Source organism: Astatotilapia calliptera, chromosome 10, assembly GCF_900246225.1.
Source record: "Astatotilapia calliptera chromosome 10, fAstCal1.2, whole genome shotgun sequence".
In the NCBI taxonomy this organism is placed as follows: Eukaryota; Metazoa; Chordata; class Actinopteri; order Cichliformes; family Cichlidae; genus Astatotilapia; species Astatotilapia calliptera.
In genome coordinates, this window is record NC_039311.1 from 31,243,838 (window position 1) to 31,269,149 (window position 25,312).

Sequence of the window (25,312 nt, forward strand, 5' to 3'; positions counted from 1 at the left end):
AGTCGCTGACCGTCAGTGTATTAGTTAAACGCGCTTGTACAGAGGAGAAGGGAAATTTCCGAGCAGCGCCTGAACGCAGCATTTTTTCTGCGTCTGGGAACAAAAACATCAGAGCGGCTCGGTCACATGTAGCGCGCACAGCCGCAGCACGAGCGCGGAGCCGCGAGGAACGAGGAAGTCAGTCGAGCCGTCGGCGTCCAGGAACAAGCAGCAGCGGTGTGTCCGGCTCCCGTTCCCGGCTCCCTCCGCCACCTCACCCGCCACCTATGGTTCTCCTCCGGCACATCTCCATCGCCCTGACCGCCGCCGTGGCTGCCCTCGGCTCCGCGCTCTTCATCGCGCTGAACTACTTCTACAAGAGGCGGTTATGGTCCCCGCAGGCGGAGTACTGCACCATCAAAGAGGTGGGAGGGCAGGTTATTCACTCAACACTCAGAGTTTGGTAATTTTAGACGTTTAATCGATTTAATTTAAATTAAATTTAAATTGAGCTGAACTGTTTAACTTGGTGAGGAGCGCGTTCAGGGACCTCTGACTGAGGCGAGGAGACGCTGTAGAGTCATTAGAGCTGCTGGAGATGTGCTGATGCTTGGTGGAGATGTGCCGGTGGCATTATGAGAAAACAGAAAGATGTGATGAAGAAGAAGAAAAGAAGGAGGTGGTGCTGATAATGAAGCCGTTACTGATAATTAATGATGATGATGATGATGATGAAGGTGGGAGAATGTAGTGAGCATGATTTGAAGACTTTGATGTATTGCACTTTATTTTATATTAACAGGACAGCATTATGTAACGTGACAGCTCCAGAGGTGTATTGATCGCCCCCTGGTGGGTGGTTGAACTGTAGGTCAAAAGCCCCGCCCCCTCCACATTAGTAACCATAGACACCAGTGATATTTAAGACATGGGCGTCACCCACCCTTGACTGAAGGAAGCTGTTCTACTTCCTGTTAATCCCACTGTACAGAAATCGGGTGCAGTTATGACAGAGCTTCAGCAGGGGGCTCTCGTGAGCTTCTCCTCATTAATTATAACGTTACGGTAGCTACAGCGATATTTTATCTGTGGTGTTTTAATGTATTAGTAAATGAGACAAACCATCCAAAGATGGTGTTTACGTCTTAAAGCGGGTGTCTATGGGACCTCAAGTGGCCATTTGAGGAACTGCAGGTTCGGAAACTTCCATGCTAGCTTAATTTGTTTAGATGTCAAATAGAAAAGCACGCTGAATTAATTTCTTCTCAGACACGTTTGTTTTCTGATCAGCTTTTTTAACGTCCTCATGACCGACGGCTTCTCCAGAAAGAAGCAAAGATTAAGCGATTACATTTGCTGATTGTGTTCTCAGTTTACAGAGTTCTGTTTTACTCAAATCAGAGAAAAAGGCCACTCCAGTGTCTTAAAGACAAAAACCCCCTGAAGTACTCACAGCTTTTCGTGGGTAAATGACTGACTTAATAATTAAAACACTTGCAGATTGTTTCAGCTTTAATTGCTGCTGCTGAAAAGAGAAAAAAGTGGGAAATCATGTTCAAGGTGATGCTGAAGTAGCGAGCTTCCTTGTGGGAATATGATTGTTTATCTCAGCTTCCTGCAGAGAGACAGAAAAACAGAAATGAGGCGGGCAGCGAGCGGACGGTCTTAATGAATGAGTCTTCACAGCTGCAGCCTGAATCTCTTAATAAAATCTATTTGCATGTTTCTAATCTTGTTTCCTCGATTCAATCAGCAGCAGCCTGTAATGGGCTTAGCCTGGTTTATCTGGCTCAGCCCGTCTTCGGGGGATAGTGCCGGCGTCTGCCGGCGGCTCGCCACAGGGGAGATGTAAATGTTTCAGTCTGGGGATTCGTTCCAATCACGTCTCGGGAAAGCGGGGGGGGAGACTAACAGCGTGTTTTTGACCCCAAGGAGTCGAAGCAGGTGGGAGGGCAGGACACGCTCATTTACAGAGCGACAAACACCCACAGGAGCACTTCGTTTTACTCTTTCTTTCGCTATTTTGTTAGGTAGACGATGGTTTCCGAGGCCTTTATCTTTATATTAATCCCACTTTTTCATATCGTCTGTGACTCCGCGGCCTCGTCTCTACAGGCACTTTCGTTGTTGTTAAATGTTGCTGTTGTTCCTCTGAGATTTGCTCTGTGTTGACATTATTAATCGTTTGTGCAGTTCTGCCACATTCGAGAGGTGTTCAGGTACCCGTGACTGCGATGGTCTCCAGACTCCACAGAAATGTCCAGCAGTGAAAATGTGACAAATTTATAAGAATCGAATCTGTTGTGCACGTACAAGACATGTGTTGTCCTTTTGTTGTTAGTTAGCACAACTTTAACTAAACCTAACCAGGGTTGTATTGCCTAAACCTAACCGAGTAGTTTCACAACACAAGCCTAACAGAATAAGTTTCTTTCCTTAAATGTAACATAATAGCAGTTTTCATTATAGGTTCACTACTTAAACATAATTAGTTTCATTATTTAAACCTAACCAACTAGTTTTACTACCTAAACCTAACAGAATTATTTTCTTTACCTTAATGTAACATAAGAGTAGTTTTAATTGTCTAAACTTAAACGTGTAGTTTTAATTAGTTACCTAAAACTATCCAGGGATTTATTGCCCAAACCTAAGTTTTCATTTGTAGTTTCCAAACCATACTGAGTAGTTTTATTCTCAAAGTAAAGCTCATAAGAACATGTCATTTTAGTGTGTAATGCGAGATTAAGGGTAAAAATAATAATACTTGTTGGCCTTGAACGTGAATAATGGGTCCAACAGCCTCCAATTGTGGACGGTTTCACCCTTTAAACCAGGAAAACCTCAGTTATGGGAACACGGTCACAAGTATCTCAATGTGGTGCGATTCATGTTAGCGTGAGTTAATGCGTTAGGTTTAGTATTTCATACATCGACAGGCGTGTGTGCTCACTCTCTGCTTTGTGTCAGGGTGCAGTGGTACGGGAGTTTCATCTAGTCTTAAAATATCGCAGCATCATAAGTAGGGCTGCCACAAACGATTATTTTGATAGTCGACTAGTCACCGATTATTTTTGCGATTAGTCGACTAATCAGATCATCATCCATTGGACGTAAAACTACAGCTTATTGCACCAGCAGCATCTGCTCTTATATAACTATCATTAGCTTACAGCTTTAAGTGTTTCAGGTGCTAACTAAAAATAAAGACAAGATGATAGTTTGTTAAATTTTAATGAAATTTGCAATTGTTTCGGTGAAGTTTAATAAACTCCTTGCTATCTAAAATATAACAGGACACTGGAGTAAATTCTGGAGCATCTCACACTTCTGATAATCAGTTGTCTGCTTGACGTTTATTCAGCTGTGTAAAAACTATAACTTTAATCTCAGCCAAACCGATTTACTCAGGAACAAATAAAACACTAAAAAAAAGCCAAACAACAACATTTTTAATTTATCTAAGTGACTCATATATATTTAACCTGAGTAGTGAAAGACGGCGGTGGGTTTGAAAACGATTTGCCGGGAGTCCGGTGTTCTCACGGCGCTAGTGAGCCTAGCCCCCGGCTAGCTATCGAGCTAGTGGGTAACAGATGTCTCCGAAAACGTCGGAGCGCTTTTGAAAATATGTGGTGTCCTGATAAACTGAGCAGATATTTGAGGTTTACACAGCTACATTCTCGCCTGAAAATATGTTAAACGTTTATTTTGTGACCCAGAAAGAATAATACGAGTAATATTAAAACTAACTAGCTGCCGCCATTGTTGGAAACTAAGCTGGGCCGCGCTATGAATTCTGGGACACAGCTGCTTCTTCTTCTTCTTCTTCTTCTTCTTCTTCGGGGTTTAACGGCAGCTGACATCCTTGTACATGCAGTGCTGCCATCTTCTGTTTCAGTCCGTTATTACACTCTGAAATCCTGCTACTTATTCCTGCGTCTTTTGGGATCTTACAAAGCTTCAAACGACGCGTCGACTATTAAATCAGTCGTCGACGATTTTGATAGTCGACGTAATCGTGACTAGTCGACAAATCGTGGCAGCCCTAATCATAAGTCAGAGGTGTCAAATTCAGGTTCAGCGAGGGCCAAGCTGGGAAATGAGATCCTCACCGCGGCCCAGATAAAAGGTCTACAGGCACGATTTCACTGCAAATGTAACGTCTCAACGGCGTTTTCATACAGCTTGGTGAGGATGAAGCCCGCAGCCAGTCCACATCAAGTATTTTAGCCTGTGTGACATTTAGTCCAGGAATATAATATATTCTCACTGCAGTTCCAGAGGAGGGCTGCAGACAGTCAGCTCCCAGCAGTCTGTTTCACAGACCTTTATCCGACAGCCTCTGCTCGTTTGTGGCCTTTAATAAAACCAGAAATGTCCTGAGGTAAATGCAAAGTTTTCGATCTTGACTTTTGTCCTTGAACGTACTTCCACAGGTCTCACAGAGCCCGTGTCAGGAAGTGAGCCTGTACTATAAGATAAATACAAGTAAAGCTCGGCCTTACAGCTCCATCACTGAAACGGGGCTGATTACACATGTTGTGGCGTAGCTGCGTTCTTCTCTCTGAAACCTCCGTTCACCGCTGGTGACCCCACATCGTCGTTGCTGTGTAGCTTCAAACATCACCGTGAAGACTGTGTGGTTTGAGAACGGGAATTCTCTCACGGTAATGGGTATAAGCTCAGTGACGACGCAAGATGCTCCGCCTTCCTTCTCGGCTGAAATCATCTCTCTCCCAGTTTGTTGCTTTTTGGCTCGAAGATGCTGTGAATCGGGTCACAGGCTTTCACCATGAAGCTGCAGTTTTTTTAGGAAGTACATGTCAAAGAGGTTAAAACCAAAACCAGCTCTCACTGACTTTATTAACACGTCAGTCAGGAAGTACTCAGCGAATCACAGGCTGGCTCTCTAACCAAAACTTCTGTTATCTTTGGACTCTCGACTTCTGGGCGTTGATAAAGCTGCTGTTGATCAGATAGTGTCCGCAGAGAGCCTTCCTGTCACTTCCTGTTATTCCAGGCGAAGCTCAGACTTGAGTTTGACTTCCATTTCCTGGGAAGGAGGAAGCATTTTTAACCCTCAGTCGATGCTTGATGGTACTCGATCGTGTCTTTTTGCCGCAAGTTGAAGCTTGTTATTCGTAGTCTGGCTGCAGTGAAATCACTGAAGTAGATGCGAGAGAGAGAGGAAGTCACATGTAATCACAGGAGAAGTCGTGGAACACGAGCGGCTGACGGCATGTGGCGTCGTTAGAGGATGATAGCTCCTTTTGCCTCCTCTCTGAGTAAACCGCAGCTGTACACTTGCTATTCAGAGCTGCAGGCGAGCTGGCTTTACCGCTCCCTCGGCTGGAAGCTGCTGCGTTGCTGAGCGTCTGCTTGGGTGGAGTGTCCTTGAGAGAGACGTTAAACCTCTGTCAGATCCAGCAGCGCTGATCTGCAGCCGAGCCGGGACTCTTTAACCTCCCCGCGGGGCAGCAAAGCAAAAGAAATCGATTCAGTATCACCAGTTTTTATGAGAAATGTCTAAGATAAGATAAGATAGAACTTTATTAATCCCTCGGGTGGGTTCCTCTGGGAAATTCGACTTCCAAAAAGCACAGCACCGACCGAAGTTACAGTTACAGAATTGTTATATATATATATATACACACACACACACACACACACACACACACACACACACACACACACACACACACACATATATATAAATACAGAGACAAATATAAATAAAATATACAAAGGGGATAAATAGAATAAATAGGAATAAAAAATAAAAATACAAGTGAATTGCACATTTCAAGTATTGAGTCTATTGCACTGTTGACTATTTACAAAAAGTATTGCACAAGGTATTGTACAGTGAGGTGAAGAGGCACTATAGCTTAGTTGTCCCCCCCTCCTTTGTCCTCCTGTCTCCCCTCCCTCTCCCCTCCAGAGAGGAGTTAAACAGTCTGATGGCGTGTGGGACAAAGGAGTTTTTAAGTCTGTTAGTTCTTGTCTTGGGGAGAAGCAACCTGTCACTGAACAGACTCTTCTGATTGTTTATGGCCGTGTGCAGAGGATGCCCAGCATTGTTCATAATGTCCATCAGTTTCTTTAATGTCCTTTTCTCTGCCACTGTCACTGTCTGAAGCAACAAGAAAAAGTTTAAAGAGAAAGTTACAGAGGGAACAGGAGACGATTGAATTGCTGGTTTCACTTAAAGTCATTTTAGATCATTTGAATACGCCTGCAGTCCAGGTAGGAGCCAATCAGACGATGGAGATGGATGCACGGCGCGCCCTGTTAGGAGCAGCGGTGGCTCTGCAGCCTCAGCAGCTACAGTGAGGCTTCTGCGCTGTCAGGGTTTGAGGTTGATCTCCCAGTGGGCCGACTCAGCCAGAAAAACACGGAGGCGAGCTTCAGAGCTTCAGAGCTGTCAGAGCGGCCTTGTTTATCTGCTGCTGCATTTATCCGGCAGCACCAGGCGGCGATTACAGCCAGAAAGACGTCAGAAGAAACGCAATCCATCATCAAAATATCCCAGACTCTTCATCTGGCCTGTTTCTGCAGTGCTTGCTGGGTAATTATGAGGTGGTTTCATCTGTTAGGGAATCAAATTAACTGATTCTGAAGGAGTAATTTTAGCGCTTGATGATCCATCAGCAAAGTGGTATTTTTAATAGGAAGCTGACACATCTGCACTCTAAAAGGGCTGATATGAATTGGTAATTAACCTCTACAGAGCTGCGGCTGCACATCAGCACACGGCATGAATAAAGACCAACCTTGTGTGACTTTTAAAAAGGAGATGACTGACGTGTGAGGGATCTCAGAGGGGCCGTGACGTCCCCGAGCCTCTCAGGCGCTTCCAGAGCGCGTCGACGTTTGAAGCCTTCTCTGAGACTCGCGTTTCTTTATTCCTGCACACGCAGAAGGCTCGCTGAGACAAATCTGCCCTGAAATAAAAGTAATAAAAGGATGCCTGCTCTTTCATTAAAGTATAATATCACGAGCGGTGCCCCTTGAGGTTTGCAGAAGCTGATTCATATTCCTGCACATTATGAGGAGTCTTCAGTGCCAAATTCCCAAAAGTCTAATGCATTCAGTTTGATTTGAAGAGGCGACCCGGTGTGAAAAAACACAAACATCAAGTTAAAATACCTGCTTCTGGCTGAAAGGCAGAAGAGTCGGGTATTCGGTTTGATCCAACCAGAGCTGTGCGAACATCCTTTCATTACTAGGTAATCTGCTTTTGCAGTTTGGCTTTGTCCTTTATTAGGTCCCTGCAGCCAAGGTGAGGTTCTTGAAATGTCCAGAATGGTGAATTTAAAAAATGTGACAATAAGACAAACACGTGTCTGGGCTGTGTCATATTACAGGTGGCCCTGAAAAACATGCTCACCAGCTATTTTTGGACTCTTGACTTTCAGTATCTCAGTGTCTGTTAATCAATTCTAAACTCAAAGACTCACTCCGAGCAGAGAGCCTTTTCTGCTGTACTGAAACTGGCAGCAATTTAGCGAATAGAGCTGAATTATTTCCACCTGTTTCTAGGAGGCAAAAAGCCGGCGTTGTTACCCATATGGAAAAGATATTTATAAATCTTATAAAGTTTTTATCTGTCTTGTGTGAAACTTGTATGAAAATCATACAAGAGTGAAAACACATATAAGATCCCTTCAAAAATTATATAATGAAACTTGTATGTTTTGTATACATACTAAAAAAAAAAATGAAAGTAATGAGAAAGTGGCCACTTTCATGAGTAAATCATAGAAGTTTTTACTATTTCTTTTCCATATGGGTAGTTTAAACTTAAATTCTAGTGCGTGTGAAATAAGATGCAAACCAATTGACCCAAACAGTAAACAGATGTTAGAAGTTAAAGCTCGACAGAAACATCCTTCCTTGTTGAAAAGCAGCTCGTCGCGGTGTTTGAAGGTAGAGCCAGACCAGTTTATCCGTTCAGCTGTTTGTATGTATCTGCATTTGTAACGGCCGGTACATGATTACACTCTGTCGTAGGCTCGGACAGCTGGAATACTTATTATCGTTAAGCTTCTTTAAGTCTGATTGAAGTCTGTTGCCTGGGACACATGCATCGCCTGTAGTAAATACAGGCGGACAGATGGACATCCTCACAGCACTCACTCACTGTCTGACGACAAAATTAACGTCACTGGGACCCAGTGTTGGTCAAGTTACTTGAAAAAAGTAATCAGTAACTAATTACTGATTACTTCCCCAAAAAAGTAATCCCGTTACTTTACTGATTACTTATTTTCAAAAGTAATTAATTACTTAGTTACTTAGTTACTTTTTAAAACACGACTTACAACCTGAAGAGGTGATAAAGTGATAGATCTTTCAGCCCAATTCTACTTTTTCTGCATAATCCATCATACAAAATGTAATCAAATGGAAAAGTCTCTTTTTAAAACTTGTTTTATTAGTTTTAATCTTTTAACTTTATGCATCAAGCAAAAATTTAACTATATGCAACATTCTCTGACTGGAAGAAATTAGTTTAACATTTAAACCTATTTTCTGCACATTCCAGCACATAAAATAAAATATTTTTTGTGTTTACACTCAGTCTTTCAAATAGATGCAAGTAAAACACAGCAGAAAATAAATAAAGTCAAAGACTCAGCGGTCCTGTTGCTCTATTTTCACCTGTAAAGCAGGAGTGGGGCAGGCGGAGGTTTACTCTGGTGCAGGTGTGCCGCGGTCAGTGGAAGAATCCGCGAGTTTCTCTGAGTTTCCCATTACGTCGTAGCTACTCGGTGCTTGTTGGAAGTTTAGGGGTTTTTTCACTGTAAAAAGAAGTTTTCTTCCCACGCACAGCGGACACTAATGTTTTTGTCACTTTTTATGGAATCAAACTCAAAGTAAGGTCAGTACTTCCACGCTTTAAACGCTGCACGCTCATACTCTCTCCGCACTCGATATGTGATCCACTGTTGATCTGCACACAGCTGCTGTCAAGAACGTTGCACTCGCCTACGTCACTGTCATGAGACACTCTCGCAAAAAAAAAATCACGGTTTTAGTAACGCAGTAACGCAGCGTTCCTATGGGAAAGTAATGGTAATCTAATTACCGTTTTTGCAATAGTAATCCCTTACTTTACTCGTTACTTGAAAAAAGTAATGCCCATCTCTGCTGGGACCTGAGCAGACTTGACCTGGCTTATAGGAGAGACCGGAGAAACACCCTTCAACCATGTTCTGAGTGTTGACTTTGCAGAGATTTTCCACTAGAACAACTGATGTTCACTCCTGGAGGTGATATTTTGTTGTAATGTTCTCCTTGATGTGCGAAGCCCTCCAACCTGGCCCATCACTGTGCATATATTTCCTGTATTTTGATGAACTGCTTGTGGTTTGGTAAGCTCAAAGTGCAACACAAATATTCGAAACCAAAGGCTTCACCCTCACTCTGTGTTGAATAAGTGATGTGTTTAATCTTTGCCTCAACTCAACATTTCCATGCGTTTGCAAACATTAACAGCTCTGCGGTCTGCCTGCAGGAGGAAGAGGAGCGTGGGAAGCGCCAGGTCCTGGTACTCGGTCTGGACGGGGCCGGGAAGAGCAGCATGCTACAGGGTTTGACCCCCGGGGATTCAGGGGCTAAGAGAGGCCGGTGCCGGCCCACCCGCGGCTTCAACTTTATGAGTCTCAACGCCCCCGCCTGTCAGCTCGACTTCCTGGAGAGTAAGGCTCCTTTTATCCGTCCTAATCAAACACTGCTCTGTGTGGAGTCTAGCGAGCATTGATGTTTTATCAAACAGCATGAAATGGAGAAATGGAAAGAGCACAACTGTTCAGTTCAGTTGGCCATTTGTTTCATAAAACTGCCTCGAATCAAACAGCTCTGCAGACATGCCGGAGACGCACTGTGGAAAACCGGATTCATAAAATGTTAGCATGAAGTTGTTTTTTTTTTTCAGTCACGTTATTCAGCTCCTGCTCAAACTGCACGATTGACTCGCAGGGGTTAGAAGTTCATAGGTCACGATGCAGGTCTCACACTATACGGCCCGATGCTCTGATGCGACCTGAGTGCTCACACTGTGCCTCCATAAAATGAAGGTTATAACAGAAAATCTGTCGCGCTCTCTCTCTCTGTCTTTCACTCACACAGACACACCACCATCAACTTTGCTAAATTGCTAATGAAAAACATTGATCAGGCAGCTGTGATTGAGCAGCATGTAAATCCAACTATTTTCACGGTTGTTGTGGTCGTGATAATTTTGTGATGCCACATCGAAAAGGCTCGGATGAGCTTTTCAAAGTTCTACAAGTTGTGCCTCCATCGCTTGTGTCCAGATCACATGCTGCACAGCCGTGCTGCTCCGTCTTTTTCACGCCGTTTACGTGTTTGCGCGTGAGCAGTGTGAGCGGCTGCGGCGACACCCTCACGAGCGATTGATGATCGGGAGCTGCTCGAGGTGTTAATCGCTTCTCGTTACCCCACGTATACTACACAACGCACGACGAAGGCCAAAAAACGGTCCGATCACCAAATCGGTCGCACGACTCAAAAATCGGCTCAAAATGGGCCTAAAACCGCACAGTGTGAGCCCAGCATTAGAGCAGCAATGTTTGTTCCCCTCAGAGAAAGGGAAGAATGGGAAAAGGAAAACACCTGGCTGGAAAAAGTTAATATGGGCATGTGCAGTGAATATCAGCGCTATGTGGCCAGAAGTGTGATAATATAATTTATTGTGTAATAAACAACTGCAAGGATAGATGATTACAACAAATTGATGACTAATACATAAAAGTAATACATAGATGAATAATGATGATGAGTTAAGGTGCGTAATCATGGGAACAAGCGGGTTTACAAACAGGAGCAGCTGATTAGCATTAGAAAAGCTGAAATAATACCTCAACTGAAGCCAATTGTACTAAATGCACTAAATGTGCACTGTTACAAGAATATTTTTCTTTCTATTGTTTTCTATTATTTTAAGTTAAGCAGGACAGAGTTCTTTTAAAGAAAGATTTACTTATATTCTCAAAAGTTAAGCATGACAGGCTTCTGTTTAAGAAAGAGACCTGTTTTACTGTGTTAATGTTGTCATTTTGAGCTAAAAATAAATGGCTAAATGATCATTTGTTTCACATGTGTTCATATCACAAAGAATAGAATATGCAGCTACTTAAATCAACTTCAAGTCAAATGGTTAAAAAAAAGAGCTAGAAAATTCACCACACTGGGAAGGGTGAAGACAACTGGGTCGCCTGGCCCTGGCCACGAGGTGTCCCTTATTTATTTTTCAGGAAGTTGGCAACCCTATCCATCACTGCCAACACAAAGGCAATCACAAGGCAATCTCTGGCAATGGCTCTTGTTATATTGTTATTTGTTCAGCGACTGAAACGTTCAGTATCAAGGTATCACGAAAGTTGACTGTGACAAAGAAGCCTGGAAAGTGTATTTCTGTTTAATTTCACACTATGGTGGTAAAGTGAGATTGCATTACGTTTGCTGGCAGGATCAATAAATCCATCACATTAGTGCTCCACAGCACTAATAATAACCTGAATGACTTCGCTTTGCATTCAGCCAACATGCGTGGTCAGCCGTGATTGGCCGATGTATTTAGAGGAATGTGTCACGCTCACTGATCTGAACACTGCTATCGGTGGGCGCCACTAATCTTTTTCTCATCCGCGAAAGTAAGAAGAGCTCACGCCGCCACCCACACAGCACAATACTTCAGCGGGTCTGTGCATTAAATGTCTCAAGTGTCTTTGTGTCGGTGACGTTGACTCAGAGGCATGCTGACAGGTGAGACGCAGTACGATGCACGGATCTCTTTATGGAGTCCTCGGGGGAATTATAAATAAAAGAACTAACACCAGATCAGATGGAGAAGTAGTTTTAGGCTTTGAGCTGATGATGAGATTTGGTTTTGTGTAAAAGGGAAGTGAAACTGTCAGTGGTGAGGCCCTAAATCCTCAGCTTTTTCCTTCAGCATGGCATGTCCACTTTACAAGCTTTGATAAACAAATTGTGTTGCCATGTGCTGGAATTTAATCACTTAAAAAATAGTGTCCGATCAGAGGTAACAAAGGCAAAGAAGCAAGGGAACGAAGAAACGGAGAAGACGAGGCAGGCGGAAAATATGAGAGAGCAGACGAAGAAATGAAGTAAAAGCACAGGAAATGAGATTATCCAAAACAAACAGGGATGATAAAGGCAAGAAGAAGACAGAGGAAGGCGAAGGCATGGAAACTCTGGGGAGACTGAAAGAAGAATAAAATCAAAACAAACATCACAAAAACCCGAGACCGCGATACAGATACAGCGGTCTGTGATACACGTATAACAGATATAACTCTAACTCTACAGAAATCCTTCAACCAGTCTGATGTCAAAAAAAGAGACAAAGCTGCATGACCTTTAATGGCACCAGAAAATATCCAAGATTTTTTCTTATTCTCATATAAAAACAGGTTTTAAAAGTTCGGTCTTCGTAAGCCGGGGTTCCACTGTATTGATAAAAATCACAGAGTAACACTGATATGAAACTATTAGGATACACTGCCTATGACATCAGTCATTGACACGACACTGTTACAGCAGTCAAACGGATCCGGGCTTATCCCAACCAAAAGCCCTGGATGACCCGGGAGGTCAGGCAGCTGCTGAAGGAGAGGAACATTGCGTTCAGGTCTGGCAACAGGGATTACTACACCACAGCCCGATCCAACCTGAAGAGAGGCATCAGAGAGGCAAAGGGGGACTATAGGAGGAGGATCGAGGACCATTTGAAGAGTAATACCAGCCGGCAGGTGTGGCAAGGCATCCAGCACCTAACCAACTATAAGATCAATCTCGGAGCTGCGGACGGTGACCTGGAGCTGGCAGAGGAGCTGAATATCTTCTTTGCCCGCTTTGAGACCAGGGTACCGGAGGTATTGGAGCCACAGCAGCAACACGCCACCCATAGCAGCACCACCCTCACCCTGGAAGAGCACGAGGTGAGGCGCATGCTGCAGGCTGTTAACCCGAGGAAGGCGGCGGGTCCTGATGGTGTGCCAGGTTGAATATTGAGGGATTGTGCAGGACAGCTGGCTGGGATCTTCACCAGGATTTTCAACAAATCCCTCGCACAGGCGACTGTCCCACTCTGCCTGAAGTCCTCCACCATAGTCCCCTTGCCTAAGAAGCCCCACATCACCGGCCTGAATGACTACAGACCGGTGGCACTCACCCCAGTGGTAATGAAATGCTTTGAGAAGCTGGTCCGCAGACACATCACAGCAGCCCTGCCCCGCAGCCTGGATCCACACCAGTTTGCCTACAGAGCAAACCGATCCACGGAAGACGCTGTAGCCACAGCACTCCATGCTGCATTAACACACCTGGAAGAGCATGGTAGCTATGTGCGGATGCTCTTCGTGGATTACTGCTCAGCTTTTAACACCATCCTTCCACACAAACTGGTGGCCAAGCTACAAGACCTGGGGCTTCCATACAGCACCTGCATGTGGATCAATAGCTTCCTCTCGGGCCGTAGACAAAGAGTCAGAGTTGGCCATCACACATCCTCAGCCCTGAGTCTCAGCACTGGCTCACCCCAGGGCTGTGTGCTCAGTCCACTGCTCTACTCTCTCTACACACACGACTGCACTCCTCGCCACCACAGCAACATCTTTGTGAAATTTGCAGATGACACCACAGTGGTGGGGCTCATTTCCAAGGGAGACGAGTCTACGTACAGAGACGAGGTGGAGCAGCTGACGTCATGGTGTAAGGCCAATAACCTCCTCCTCAACACTTCAAAAACCAAAGAACTCATAATAGACTTCAGAAGGAAAAAGGCAGAGATCCAACCACTATTCATAAATGGGGACTGTGTAGAAAGGGTGGCAAGCTTCCGCTTCCTGGGAGTCAATATAGAGGAGAACCTTTCCTGGAGTGTGAACACCTCCGAGCTGCTGAAAAAGGCCCAACAGAGACTGTACTTCCTGAGAATTCTCAGGAGGAATAACATCACACAGAGACTGCTGGTGTCCTTCTACAGAGCCACCATTGAGAGTGTTCTAACTTACTGCATATGCATCTGGTACACTAGCTGCACAGGGGCTCAGAGGAAAGCACTCCAAGGGATCATTAACACCGCCCAAAAGATCACTGGCTGCCCTCTCCCCACACTGGAAGTTCTACACAATGCCCACTGTTTTAAAAAGGCCCAAAACATCATAAAAGACACCTCACATCCTGGCCACTCCCTGTTCGAACTGTTGCCCTCAGGCAGACGGTACAGGGCAATCAGAGCAAGGACTAATAGACTCAAACACAGCTGTTATCCAACTGCAATAACACATCTGAATACTACAAAAAAATGTCCATCACGCCACTCTTGTGTTAATCTATGCACGGTCTGAAGCATGTGTGTGGGAATGTATGTGAATGTTTTACTGTTATATCTTATTAGTATTTTAAGTATTCTATCTATTTTATTTATTGAATTTTATTGTTTTATTTATATTTTGATATTGCTAGGGATGATGCAATGATCGGGGACCATTCTTAATTTCGTTGTTCTCATGACAATGACAATAAAGTTTCTGATTCTGATTCTGACATCCCAACATCTGAGGGAAAAAAACCCCAAAATGCTAAAAATTACCAAAATAACCAAAAATCATTTATGGTTCTTTGCACAGTTGTGTTGTCAGTGGGTTTGTGTTTTATCATTATTACAGTGCTGTCTGCACTATCCACCATTTCCTCGTTCTTCCCCCTAAGCTTGAACTTTACGTTACCCTCGGTCATAAGCGCTGCTATGAGCGCTCATAACGTAGTCGTCATACCGACGGGGACTTTCAGCACCTGTATGGTTTGATGAAAATATTGATGGGTTTTTGTAATGGTACAAAGAGTTTAACGAGCATCACCGCACTGTCAGTATGGTTTTTTTATTCTTAGCTTTGAGCAGCTGTTTGTGAGTCAACATTTGTCCGACAATGTCATTAGAAATGCTAAAAAACCAACTTACCAACTAAATGTGTCAGAGGTCCAGTTAAATTGAATTAGTTCATGACTGGTGGCAGTTAGGACTGTGTTATTAATTTTATTCCAATTGCAATTACAACCTTACCTTCTATTAATTAAAAAAAAATAGATAATTAGGGTAATCCTCTTTTGTAATAGCTAATTTTTCCTCTGCACACATCCCTGTTCTTTACTTTTGCTGCCAGATGAATTCCCAAACTAGCCATGGCATGCTCAGTTCATTTCATATATATTTATTTACTAGGTTAAATAATAGTTAAAGTTTTTGGAAATCCATTTAATAAACTCACTATTTTTCTAATGTCTGTGAGTCATTATGTAGATTTTTGACATGAACGAGGAGCCGCAGTGACAGTCAAGGTGAATGTTTGATGGTATTCATGTTCAGACAGTAAATCGGTGCTCTGCTAATTTAAATCAAGCCTAGGTCCACTAATTAGTGTTTATTTTAAAATTTACGCTACCACAGTCTACTTACTGTCCCGTGGACGTGGTGCACGCCTGTGAGAGTGAAGACAGCGGTGCAACAACGGGTCAAAATCTGGATTCAAGTCAAAGTTTTGAGTTGAACTTTGGCTGCGTTAGCAGGCATGAAGCATGCCCACGTGCATCTGTGAGGCTTTAAAGAGGCAAACTTTAAAGACCTTTTGGAGAATAACAGGTTAAAAGGTTCTGTACTTAAACACCAAGTTTTGAACTGAGATATCATGTGACAAGGTATCAACACGACGAATCTGGGTGGGACAGTCGAACTTTGGCTGTAAAATCAGGTGTAAATTCCTCGTCGGCGCTGCTGCACAGAGGCCTGCAGCTGAAGCAGTTAGGTGGGTACAGACACACGCCCACATCATTCACACCCATGTGACTCAGTGTTGACTGCGCGCACACGTGTGGGAGGGTGTTTAATAAGGTGGCCTGTAGAGCAGCAGGACCAGCATCCCTTTGAGATCGCCGTGACAATAAAACACAAGCTGCTCACGCCGCCGAGCGCCGGGTCCGGCCTCCATACTGCATCGGGTAAACAGGTATTTATTGCTGCCACATCACATCAGCTTATAGTACAGCACTCCCCAGTTTCCTAGCAACATTTCCCATTAGGTCCAGCACTAATGAATTCTTGCTACTCTCTTGGATTCAGAGGCAGTTAGGACCTAAAGTCTTACTCGCCGCTGTGAGCAGTGATTCGTTTGGCCGTCGAGCACCGCTGGTTCCTGCAGCCGGAGGTCACTTCTGCTGCAGACTTTCCAAACCACTGAAGCTGGAAACTGATTTTCTAGCAAATGTGACCTGTGACTGTGTTTGGTACAAGCAGTGTTGGTACTGAAATGCTGTAGATGGCTGTTTTTATTCTTCTTACTTTGTACTTTACCTTATGAAGGGTTTTTATATTACAATTGGTCTCATTGCTCCAGGTTTAAATCACGCTGCAACAAATACAAGAATCTTGTACATCAGTAGATTTAAAAATGAGATGTGTCCCCGATTACTCTTATTACTCAGTTCCACTCAAAACAATGGAAATAAAAACAAATCAATACTGAGTTGTTTCCTCTGTGATCCCAGAAAGCAGGAAAACCAAATAAAAGGAAAACTTCATGCTCAGGTCGATGGATTACACAACGTAGCTGAGTATTCTGGTTGATTTATAGGTCTTATGGAAACAAATGGAAATCAATGACTGCCTGGGGAGTGCAGAAAAACAGCATTTTCTTACAAATGTAAAACAGATCTACAACTCTTAAGTTTTCTCATTGATTTACTGATGATATGTAAATTAATGGAAGTGAATGGCTGCTTATAACGGTTTAAAAATACAACCAAAGTCTAAAAGTGCACAGGATACATTTAAGCATAGGAACATGTGAAATACATGTGAATGTGCGTTCATATGTAAAATCTATTAACGTCTATTAATAGATTTTTTAGATCACTAGTCATAAAAACAAGAAACACTCCCTCCCCCCCAGAAATATGTAAAGAAGAAGAAGAAGAAAAAGCAACCCCTAAATTGTTATTTATGAGTGAAAAAACTAACTGAATTCAGGATTTTATATTCAAGTTAGAGCCAGCAAATTATTCAAGCATAACATTCAACCACTAAAACAAAGTTTTCTGTTCAGGAAAGTAAAAAACTGTAATTTACATCTTGACCACAAAATAATGATGTCCTTAATTTTTTCTGCTGTTTTGTAAAACAGCAAATTTGAAAATTCAATAATTTTATTTCAGGATAAAGAATATTCAGATTAGAGAGTTTTCCCATACTGGTGTATTAACCGTTACTGTACTTTAAAATGACCAACACTGGTAATTAGCTGTGGGATTAAATCACATGGATGGAGTCCAGTGAGGTCTAAACGTTTCAGAGCACAGCTAAATGTTTTCCAAAGCACTGGACATTTGGAGCTACATTTCTAGGCAACGTTTGATGTTTGTTCATTTCTATAGTTTAGTATCAATTTACGTTTATTGATTTAGATAATAATAATGATATAGCGCTTTTCGAGAACCTCAAAGCGCTTTACAATTCATTCACACACTGGTGGAGGCAGCTACAGGTGTAGCCACAGCTGCCCTGGGGCAGACTGACAGAAGCGAGGCTGCCATATCGCGCCATCGGCCCCTCTGGCCATCACCAGTAGGCGGTAGGTGAAGTGTCTCGCAGTGTCACACAACGGCCGAGACTGTCCGAGCCGGGGCTCGAACCGGCAACCTTTCGATTACAAGACGAACTGCCAACTCTTGAGCCACGATCGCCCCCAGATTGTACAGAAGTTAATGGAAGTCAGTGGTGGCCTAGTAAGAGTATTTTCACACCTGCACCTTTTAGGCCGTCCAAGTCAAACTCTGGTTCAGCCCAGTTTGGAGGACTCGATCTGGTTTGTTTATGAAGAGAATGTGATCCAACCTCAAACCGACCAAACTACCAGTTGTAAGATAGAAGTTAGAGCTGAAAGCCTTTGGGCTTGACTTGCAGTTCACTCTGTGTGCAAGGAAATCAAAGTGTGAGGAAAAGCTAAAGTTTATAGACTCATCAACTGAATCTGGTCAACGTAACTGAACTACAAGTGTTAAAATGGCCCAAAACTCCAAATTACGCCATTAAAAATGTTACACTTTGATGTTGCTCTATAACCAACCACTGACTTCCATTATTTACTGTGTAAAAATGTGAATGGATTAAACAGCCTAATCAAAATGAATCCTCACATTCCTCAATGTTTAAATCATGATGACTGAGCTGCTGCTGTTTCATGCAGCCAAACTAATCCAAGAAGCCTGCACACATTATAAATGAGATGTGTCCTCAATTATTTATAGTGTCTCTGGAAAAGAACACAAGGAAAGGAAAACAAATAAGAAAAAGTTTCAAGAAGGGGACAAAATATAAAGTTAAACCAAAACCACATCAATACTAATGTATTTCCCCCAAAACTAAGAATAAACTGAGCCTCTGGGCTGCAGGAAAACAAGAAAAACTGAATAAATTCCATGAAATAAAACCCAATTCAGACCCATTAAATGAAGAGAAATCGCTGCTGCACTGTCATATTTTACTCTGAGCCTCTTTAACATATCATGTCTGGAGGCAACAAGATGGAAAAAATGAATCAGACTAATTTGCCCAGGAGCGAACTGTGGATATAAATAATGCCTGAGTGCCGTCTCAGCCTGTTTCATCCCTCGGTGAAAATCAGATTGCATTCAGTCCGGTGCACATGTGAAATTAATCTGTGGCCAATTTGTTTAAAGTGGGGATGCCAACAGCGCATCTAATTCTGCGTATCGATCTGTCCTTTTATTTAACCGAAAGCCTTCCTCCAGTGAAATGGCCTTGAGCATGGCGGTCAGTCGGGGTGTGTGGGGATACTGTGTTTCTTTGGCTGACAATTGTTTTGTCGTTGTTGTTGTTTTTTGGTTTTTTTGTATGAATCAATGGACAAACAGCCTCCTTTTCTCTGAACGCAGTGTTATGTGTGCTGGTACACACTTAAAAAAAAAACCTTTTTATTTTGGGCAAACAGATCCCCTCTAGGGAGCGACAGTAAAACAATGTCTCGTCCTTGTTTGTTAATTATGAGAACTCCTGCTGAGGAGAATCGTGTATCGCTTCAGGAGCTGAATCCTCCACAGATACTGAAGCCTGCAGGCCGGGTGTTGCTCAACAACAACCAGTTTTTATTATGTGTTGTCCAGTAATTTCTAAAGACTAGCCAAGCTTGAAGATCACGTAGAGAAGTCCAAGTCCTGCCAACCGTCTGGTAGATGACTCGCGCACCTCAGGTGGAAAATGAGATCGCCGACGCAGTCAAAAATGTCTGCGGTGTGTTTTCTGTGCTGCAGTTGGTGGTGGTGAGGATCTGCGGCGCTACTGGTCAGATTACCTGAGACGGACTCACGTTCTGGTGTACGTGGTGGACTCGTCTGACAGAAGCCGCCTCCCTTTGGCTAAGGCTGAACTGCACCGCCTCCTGAGGGTGGAGCCCCAGCTGCCTGTGGTCGTCCTGGGAAACAAGCAGGTAAACCATAAAACAGACGTCTTTTTATGTTTTTATCATTTTAAGCAACCGTTGATTTCCATTAATGCTGTGTTGAATAAAAGATAGTAACTTATAAAGTTTTAGGGGACATGAAAATTATGGTTTCAAACATTAAACCTCAAGTTTCAAACTATATTATGTCCTTAAAAACTAAAGCAAAGACCAGTATTTAATTCAGTTTTAATTACACAGCGCCAAATCACAACAACATTCACCTCAAAGCGCTTTATATTGTAAGGTAGACCCTACAGTAATGCATAAAGAGAAGAATCCAACAATCATGTGACCCCCTATGAGCAGCACTTTGGCGACAGTGGGAAGGAAAAACTCCCTTTTAACAGGAAGAAACCTCCAGCAGAACCAGGCTCGGGGAGGGGCGGGGCCATCTGGCCGGTTGGGGAGAGAGAAGGAAAACAGGATGCTGTGGAAGAGAGACAGAGATGATCTAATTTTTTTATGGATTATATGGAAATTAATGGAAATCAATAGCAACCCAGAAGAACAAAAAAATAATCAATCAAAAATCTGTGTAGCAGACATTTATAACCAGGATGGTGCTCAAGTTATTTGACAAACTTGTTATATACAGAATATGATGCCTTTTATTTCTTTTCTTTTTTATATGTAGACACATGTAGACAAATGTAATTCGGTTTTCTAAGTCATTTATGGATTATATGGAAATGTATAGAGATCAATGTAAAAATACCCCAGAAGGCTACGTGCACACAGACACCAGTATTCTAGAAAACTCAGCTTTTTCTATGCCTTTACACCTTTCGTCCACATGTAAACGGCGGTTTGGGTCACTGAAAACTGATATTTTTAAAAACTCTGTTTTTGCGTCTACGTGTGGAAGAGGAAAAGACTTAGTCATGCAACGTCAAAGGTGTGCGCCGTTTTTGACGTCACGCTGCGCGCCACGTTATTGTTTATGTCAGATGAATTTCTACAATGCCGAAAAGAGACAAAATACTGTTGCTGTTACAAACGCAGGTACAACCAAATCCTGACGCCAACGTCATCATCGGTTTTGAATAAATTTAATCTTTTTAAAATGTAATTAATGTATGCTGTGTGCATTTTGTCCATTCCTAAGTTGTGAGTCTACACCAGTCACATTTCAGAGCGCTGCGACTTGTGATTATGAATCACTCAGACTAATGTAAAATTTTCCGTTTCTTTCTTTATCGAATAAACTTTGACCAAGAGAGCCAGTGAGGCAAAATCCAAAATACTGTCTTTAGTTATGAACATTTGAAATGATGAAGACATTAGAAAAGTAACACAAAATTAGATGCCTTTCCAGGAAAACTTAAGGTTTGGTGAGGGCACAAAACTCTGTTTACGCGTTCCCTCCCAGGCTTCTAGATTTCTGATTGGCCAACATTTCCACATGGTTAGGATGTGGCATGTTCTTCACAGCGTTTGACTTTGATTTTTGCATTTACATGTGGACGGAGATATGTTTCACTGCACGCGTGGATGGGATTTCTTTTTTTTTTTAAACAAAAACGGAAAATCTCAGTTCTCAAAAATCCCCGTGTACGTAATGAAACGTGAATTTTTTTTTTCCTTCAAAAATAACAGTTAGCTGAACGCAGCCATGCAGAGGTTGAAATTTGCATGCAGTTAAGTTCATAACCAGAAGAAGAAGATCCATCAGAGTCCTGAAATACATTTCCTCCTCAGTTCATATTTCCTTTCACAGTGTGTGGAATTATGCATGACACCGCAGGGAAAAAGGAATATTAGTCACATTTAATGTTGGATCACTGCGGCTCGATCCTCACAGTGCTGTCAGGTTTTTTTGAGTACTAAGAAGAAAAACGTACCTGAAACCTCGCAGAGCAGCCGCAGTCCGGTTACATCAGGTCACGTCATGTTTAAAAGATCAAGAGGCTCTACAGGTGTAAAATGAGCAGACTTTTACTGCTTTCATCTGTGAAATTAATAAGGAAATTTGGATCATCAAACAGAATGGAGAATAGACCTATTAATTAACCTGTTGATACGAACGTGTACAGGAATTCAGATTTTTCATCAGGTTGAACTGCAAAGCTTTGAAGTTTTACATCAGCAAGTACAACAAATTCAACAATTCCCAGCAGTTTGGGTGATTTGCAGATCAAACGATGTGTAAGCTCCAGTTAAAAGGTTTCGTTGAATGATAAAAGGCCGTTAGATGTTTGGATGACATATAACCGTGTCATTTTCGGGAGGAGCGTGTTTCACGTGAGAATATAGCAAAGTATATTTAAAAGTCTGTACTGTTCAAATCATTCCCTGTTTTTAGAGTTAAACCACTTATGCACGATTGATTATTACCCGTGTTCGATGTTATGGCTTCATTAGTTTTCATATTCACAAATAAGGTAATATCTTATGTTACTTATCAGACACTTGGAGTGTCCATATTTATTTATTTATGTCCTAAAAATAATAACCAAATCTGTCAAAAAGTTGTTTAAGCTAAAAATGACATTGTTATTTATCATGCAGACTTTTCTCAGAAGTCAAAAATTATTCAATCAGAACTTTTTGTGTTCAGGAATATAAACTAATAAATGTAATTTATGGTCTTAATCACAAAATTAGTTTTTTTCAGGTTTTTGGTAAATGCATTAAAGGTATTTTCATTAAAGAGCTTGTGCATACAGAAACATTAAAAGTTATTTGGTAATTACCAATATCGTTCATTTTAGGGCAACTGTGGTGGTTTAATGCTCCTGTTGAGGTGTTTGCTAACTAAACCTTTGGCTGTACTGTGACATGGGCTACATAAAGGAGCTCTTTCTGACAGTGATACTGGCGTTCGCCCACCAAGCCTCTGTTCTCTGCCTCGGCTCTCGCTTAGTTTGAACAGCACAGAGATCGTTTCCCACAGAACTCGTGTGCTGGGAAAGACGTGGTGCCAAGAAACGAGGCGGACATCTATAGAGTCGCACCGGGGTTGAATGGTTTGTGTAGGAAGGTTGTTTTAAATTCACTCGCTGCACACGTGAGTTGTGATCACAACAGAGACAACCAGCATTTAAACAGTGTGACATGTAGTAATTTGTAATGACACACTGTGAAGATTTCTGGAAGTTAATGGGAAGGTGTTTTATTCAAATCAGCAATTTTTTTTTGTGGAGGCGAACTCGACGGTATATTTGTTGATAGATACTTTGATTGAAACCTGGGTGGATTTCTAATGTAACTGCTCAGATTTTTGGGTAAATTAGATATAATTTAAGTTTAACCATATTTTACTGGAGTGCTGCGTTAACAAACTTCATACCAGAGATGATGCTTACACAGTTAGATGTTACACAGTTCTTAATTAAAGGTGAGAAACTGGGTTCATTTGCCACAATTAGAAGGTACAAAGCAATAGTGAGATTGTAATAAAAACTCAACCTTTTTTCCCTCCTCTTTGCAGGATAAGCCGAACGCTGTGAGTGTGTCGGAGCTCCACGAAGCCTTGTCTCTGGGCTCCGTGACCGAAGACAGAAAGCTGTTTCTCTTGGCCGCCCAGCTGGACTCTGATGGAGCCCTGAGGAAGTCCTGCAAGTGCCTGGATGCAGTCCAGGACCTGCTGCTCCAGCTAGTCTGATCAAGGATCCTTCCCACAGAGCAGAAGAGTAGGCATGGAAGCAAAGGGGTGGCTTGAGGACACCCTCCTCCTCCTCCTCCTCTCTGGTTTTCTTGTTTAAGCTCAGAGGCAGAGGAGGAGGACGGCGGGAGAGTGAAAAGATGCCAAAACAGAGTGCTGTTTTTTTCAGCACCTCTTCTTCTTTTCTTCTGGTCCTTTTTTTATTAGTTGGCTTTAGAAACAGTAACTTCTCAAGCATCTTACACTTTCCCTCTAACTCATCTGTTCTTGCTCAGTGGAGAAGAGGAAGTGCAGACTGAGGAGGATGAAGACAGAAGGTGGCCCTGAAGTGACTCAGATCTTACAGAGATCACCTTCTGCTGCTGACTCAGACTCTTATTTAATGTCGGCCTGTTACAGGTTTATTTAAGCATGTAGTTTGCGTGTATATAAAATGTGTGCTGTTGGGTGTCAGGTTTGTAGAAACAGATTTTTGTCAGGTTTTCATGTTTTATGAAATGTTTTTGTGTAAAGTCAGATCAGGGCGTTGGCCGAGCAGAACGGTTGGCGTTTGGGGATTGGTTGAGTTTGCTTCAGAGGATGACTTCTGCACTGCAGCTTCTCTGAGATCTGGTGGGACATCGTGTGGAAATTCAAAGGGAAGTCCGAGACTTTAAAAAAGAGTAAAAAATGCAGCATTTTTACTTCTTGCAGGTTTTGTCATTATCAGGGGAACAAAGATTAGAGACTCCAAAGGTCGTAAGGTGAGAATAACTCCTTGCTTATTAAACAGTTTGTCGTTTCCTAGGAAACACTTTTAACAAAACGATGTACAGACACTGGGCGTTAGCTGCTTTTCATTGTTAGCTTAACAGGCTAACAAACATGAACAGCTACTCTTTTTTTCTTCTCTTTCTCTAAACTGTGGCTGAAAGCCTACGTATTCAAATGCTTCATGTTTGAGGTGTGCTGTAATTACTTTAATACAGATACTTAATGTGGCTGCTGTACTTTAAAATAAGTGAAAACAAGCAGGAGTCGTACATTTATTAGTCGGCACAACGTTAGCTAGTCTAGTTCTACTACTGGCAGCTGCAATATAAAAAACCTGTGTGCATATTAATCAGTGATAAATCCATGCACTACCAAAATAATCAGAATCAGAATACTTTATTGATCCCTGGGGGAAATTATTTTTTGTTACAGTGCTCCATTTTAAACCAACATTAAGACAAGACAGACAATACGCTAACTAAGAATAGTACAATATATACATATATATATATATATACATACATACATACATAAGTCATAATGTCACGCTAACACCATAATGAATTACAGATGTTTATGTTTTCGGTACAAACTCAATGTCTGTCAACTTGGGAGAAGAAGAAACATTCAAAAGTCACGAATCCGTTTCTCGCAGTTCTTCCAGCTCAGTCGTACAAGAAAGTGGAAAAAGTCGCCAAAAAAAAGAGTTCATGTTAATAGGATCGAATTGTCAATTGTTTTTGAAACAGCACGACTTTGTAAGTATATTTAGTGTCTGGAGCATGAATCAGCTTTATAAGACGTGGCACCGTGACGTTTTAAACCTAACCCAGTGTTTTAAATTCAACCAATTTTACATATTTGAAATGTGACCTCTGAAATAATTAACTCTACATTCAGAACAAAGTGATGGCGGACTTTGTTGCTCTGCAAAAGTGGAAAATATGAACTATATGTACACAGATATGAGACTGGATGGGTAAAACAAAAAAGACACAGTTGGAACTTTGTGTTCAGGAAGGTGAAGAAAAACAAATCAACTTATTTGTGTTCCCAATACAGTTTAATATAATGGCTGTGAGTATTTTAAAAACTCCTGTGAAACTGCATTTAAAAAAAAAAAAAAATGTGTTTATGGTCATAAAAGTCTTACTGAAGAAACAACACAATGGGCTGCTGCGACATGGTCGTGAAATACTGTTTATGTCGTGCATTTGCCTGACAAACTTGTGTCTCAGATGGGACATCACTGCTTCTGAGAAATTGGGCTTTTAGAGCCCCGGCTTGGACAGTCTCGGTCGTTGTGTCCTTGGGCAAGACACTTCACCCGTTGCCTACTGGTGGTGGTCAGAGGGCCCGGTGGCGCCAGTGTCCGGCAGCCTCGCCTCTGTCAGTGCGCCCCAGGGTG

At 42.4% G+C, this 25,312-nt stretch overlaps 1 protein-coding gene across 2 annotated transcripts; it reads left to right on the forward strand.

The window, feature by feature from the left end:
* Positions 1–83: 83 nt before the first annotated feature.
* On the forward strand, positions 84–23,834 carry arl10 (ADP-ribosylation factor-like 10). Of its 2 annotated transcripts, XM_026180989.1 has the most exons (5): positions 84–404; positions 9,503–9,686; positions 19,357–19,532; positions 22,978–23,179; positions 23,427–23,834. In XM_026180989.1, the coding sequence occupies exons 1-4, from the start codon at positions 267–269 to the stop codon at positions 23,149–23,151; spliced, it is 672 nt and encodes a 223-aa protein (XP_026036774.1). In that variant the 5' UTR covers positions 84–266; the 3' UTR covers positions 23,152–23,179; positions 23,427–23,834. The 2 variants fall into 2 exon arrangements, with proteins under 2 accessions (XP_026036774.1, XP_026036770.1); XM_026180985.1 differs by having other exon boundaries at positions 22,978–23,834.
* The last annotated feature ends 1,478 nt before the right edge of the window (positions 23,835–25,312 follow it).

What these genes read in the sequence shown, in the direction of transcription:
- arl10 (XM_026180985.1), top strand. Translation starts at nt 267, where the DNA reads ATGGTTCTCCTCCGGCACATCTCCATCGCCCTGACCGCCGCCGTGGCT. An exon ending in TCAGCTCGACTTCCTGGAGA is followed by an intron (nt 9,687 to 19,356) that starts GTAAGGCTCCTT and finishes TCTGTGCTGCAG; the next exon opens with TTGGTGGTGGTGAGGATCTG. An exon ending in TCGTCCTGGGAAACAAGCAG is followed by an intron (nt 19,533 to 22,977) that starts GTAAACCATAAA and finishes TCCTCTTTGCAG; the next exon opens with GATAAGCCGAACGCTGTGAG.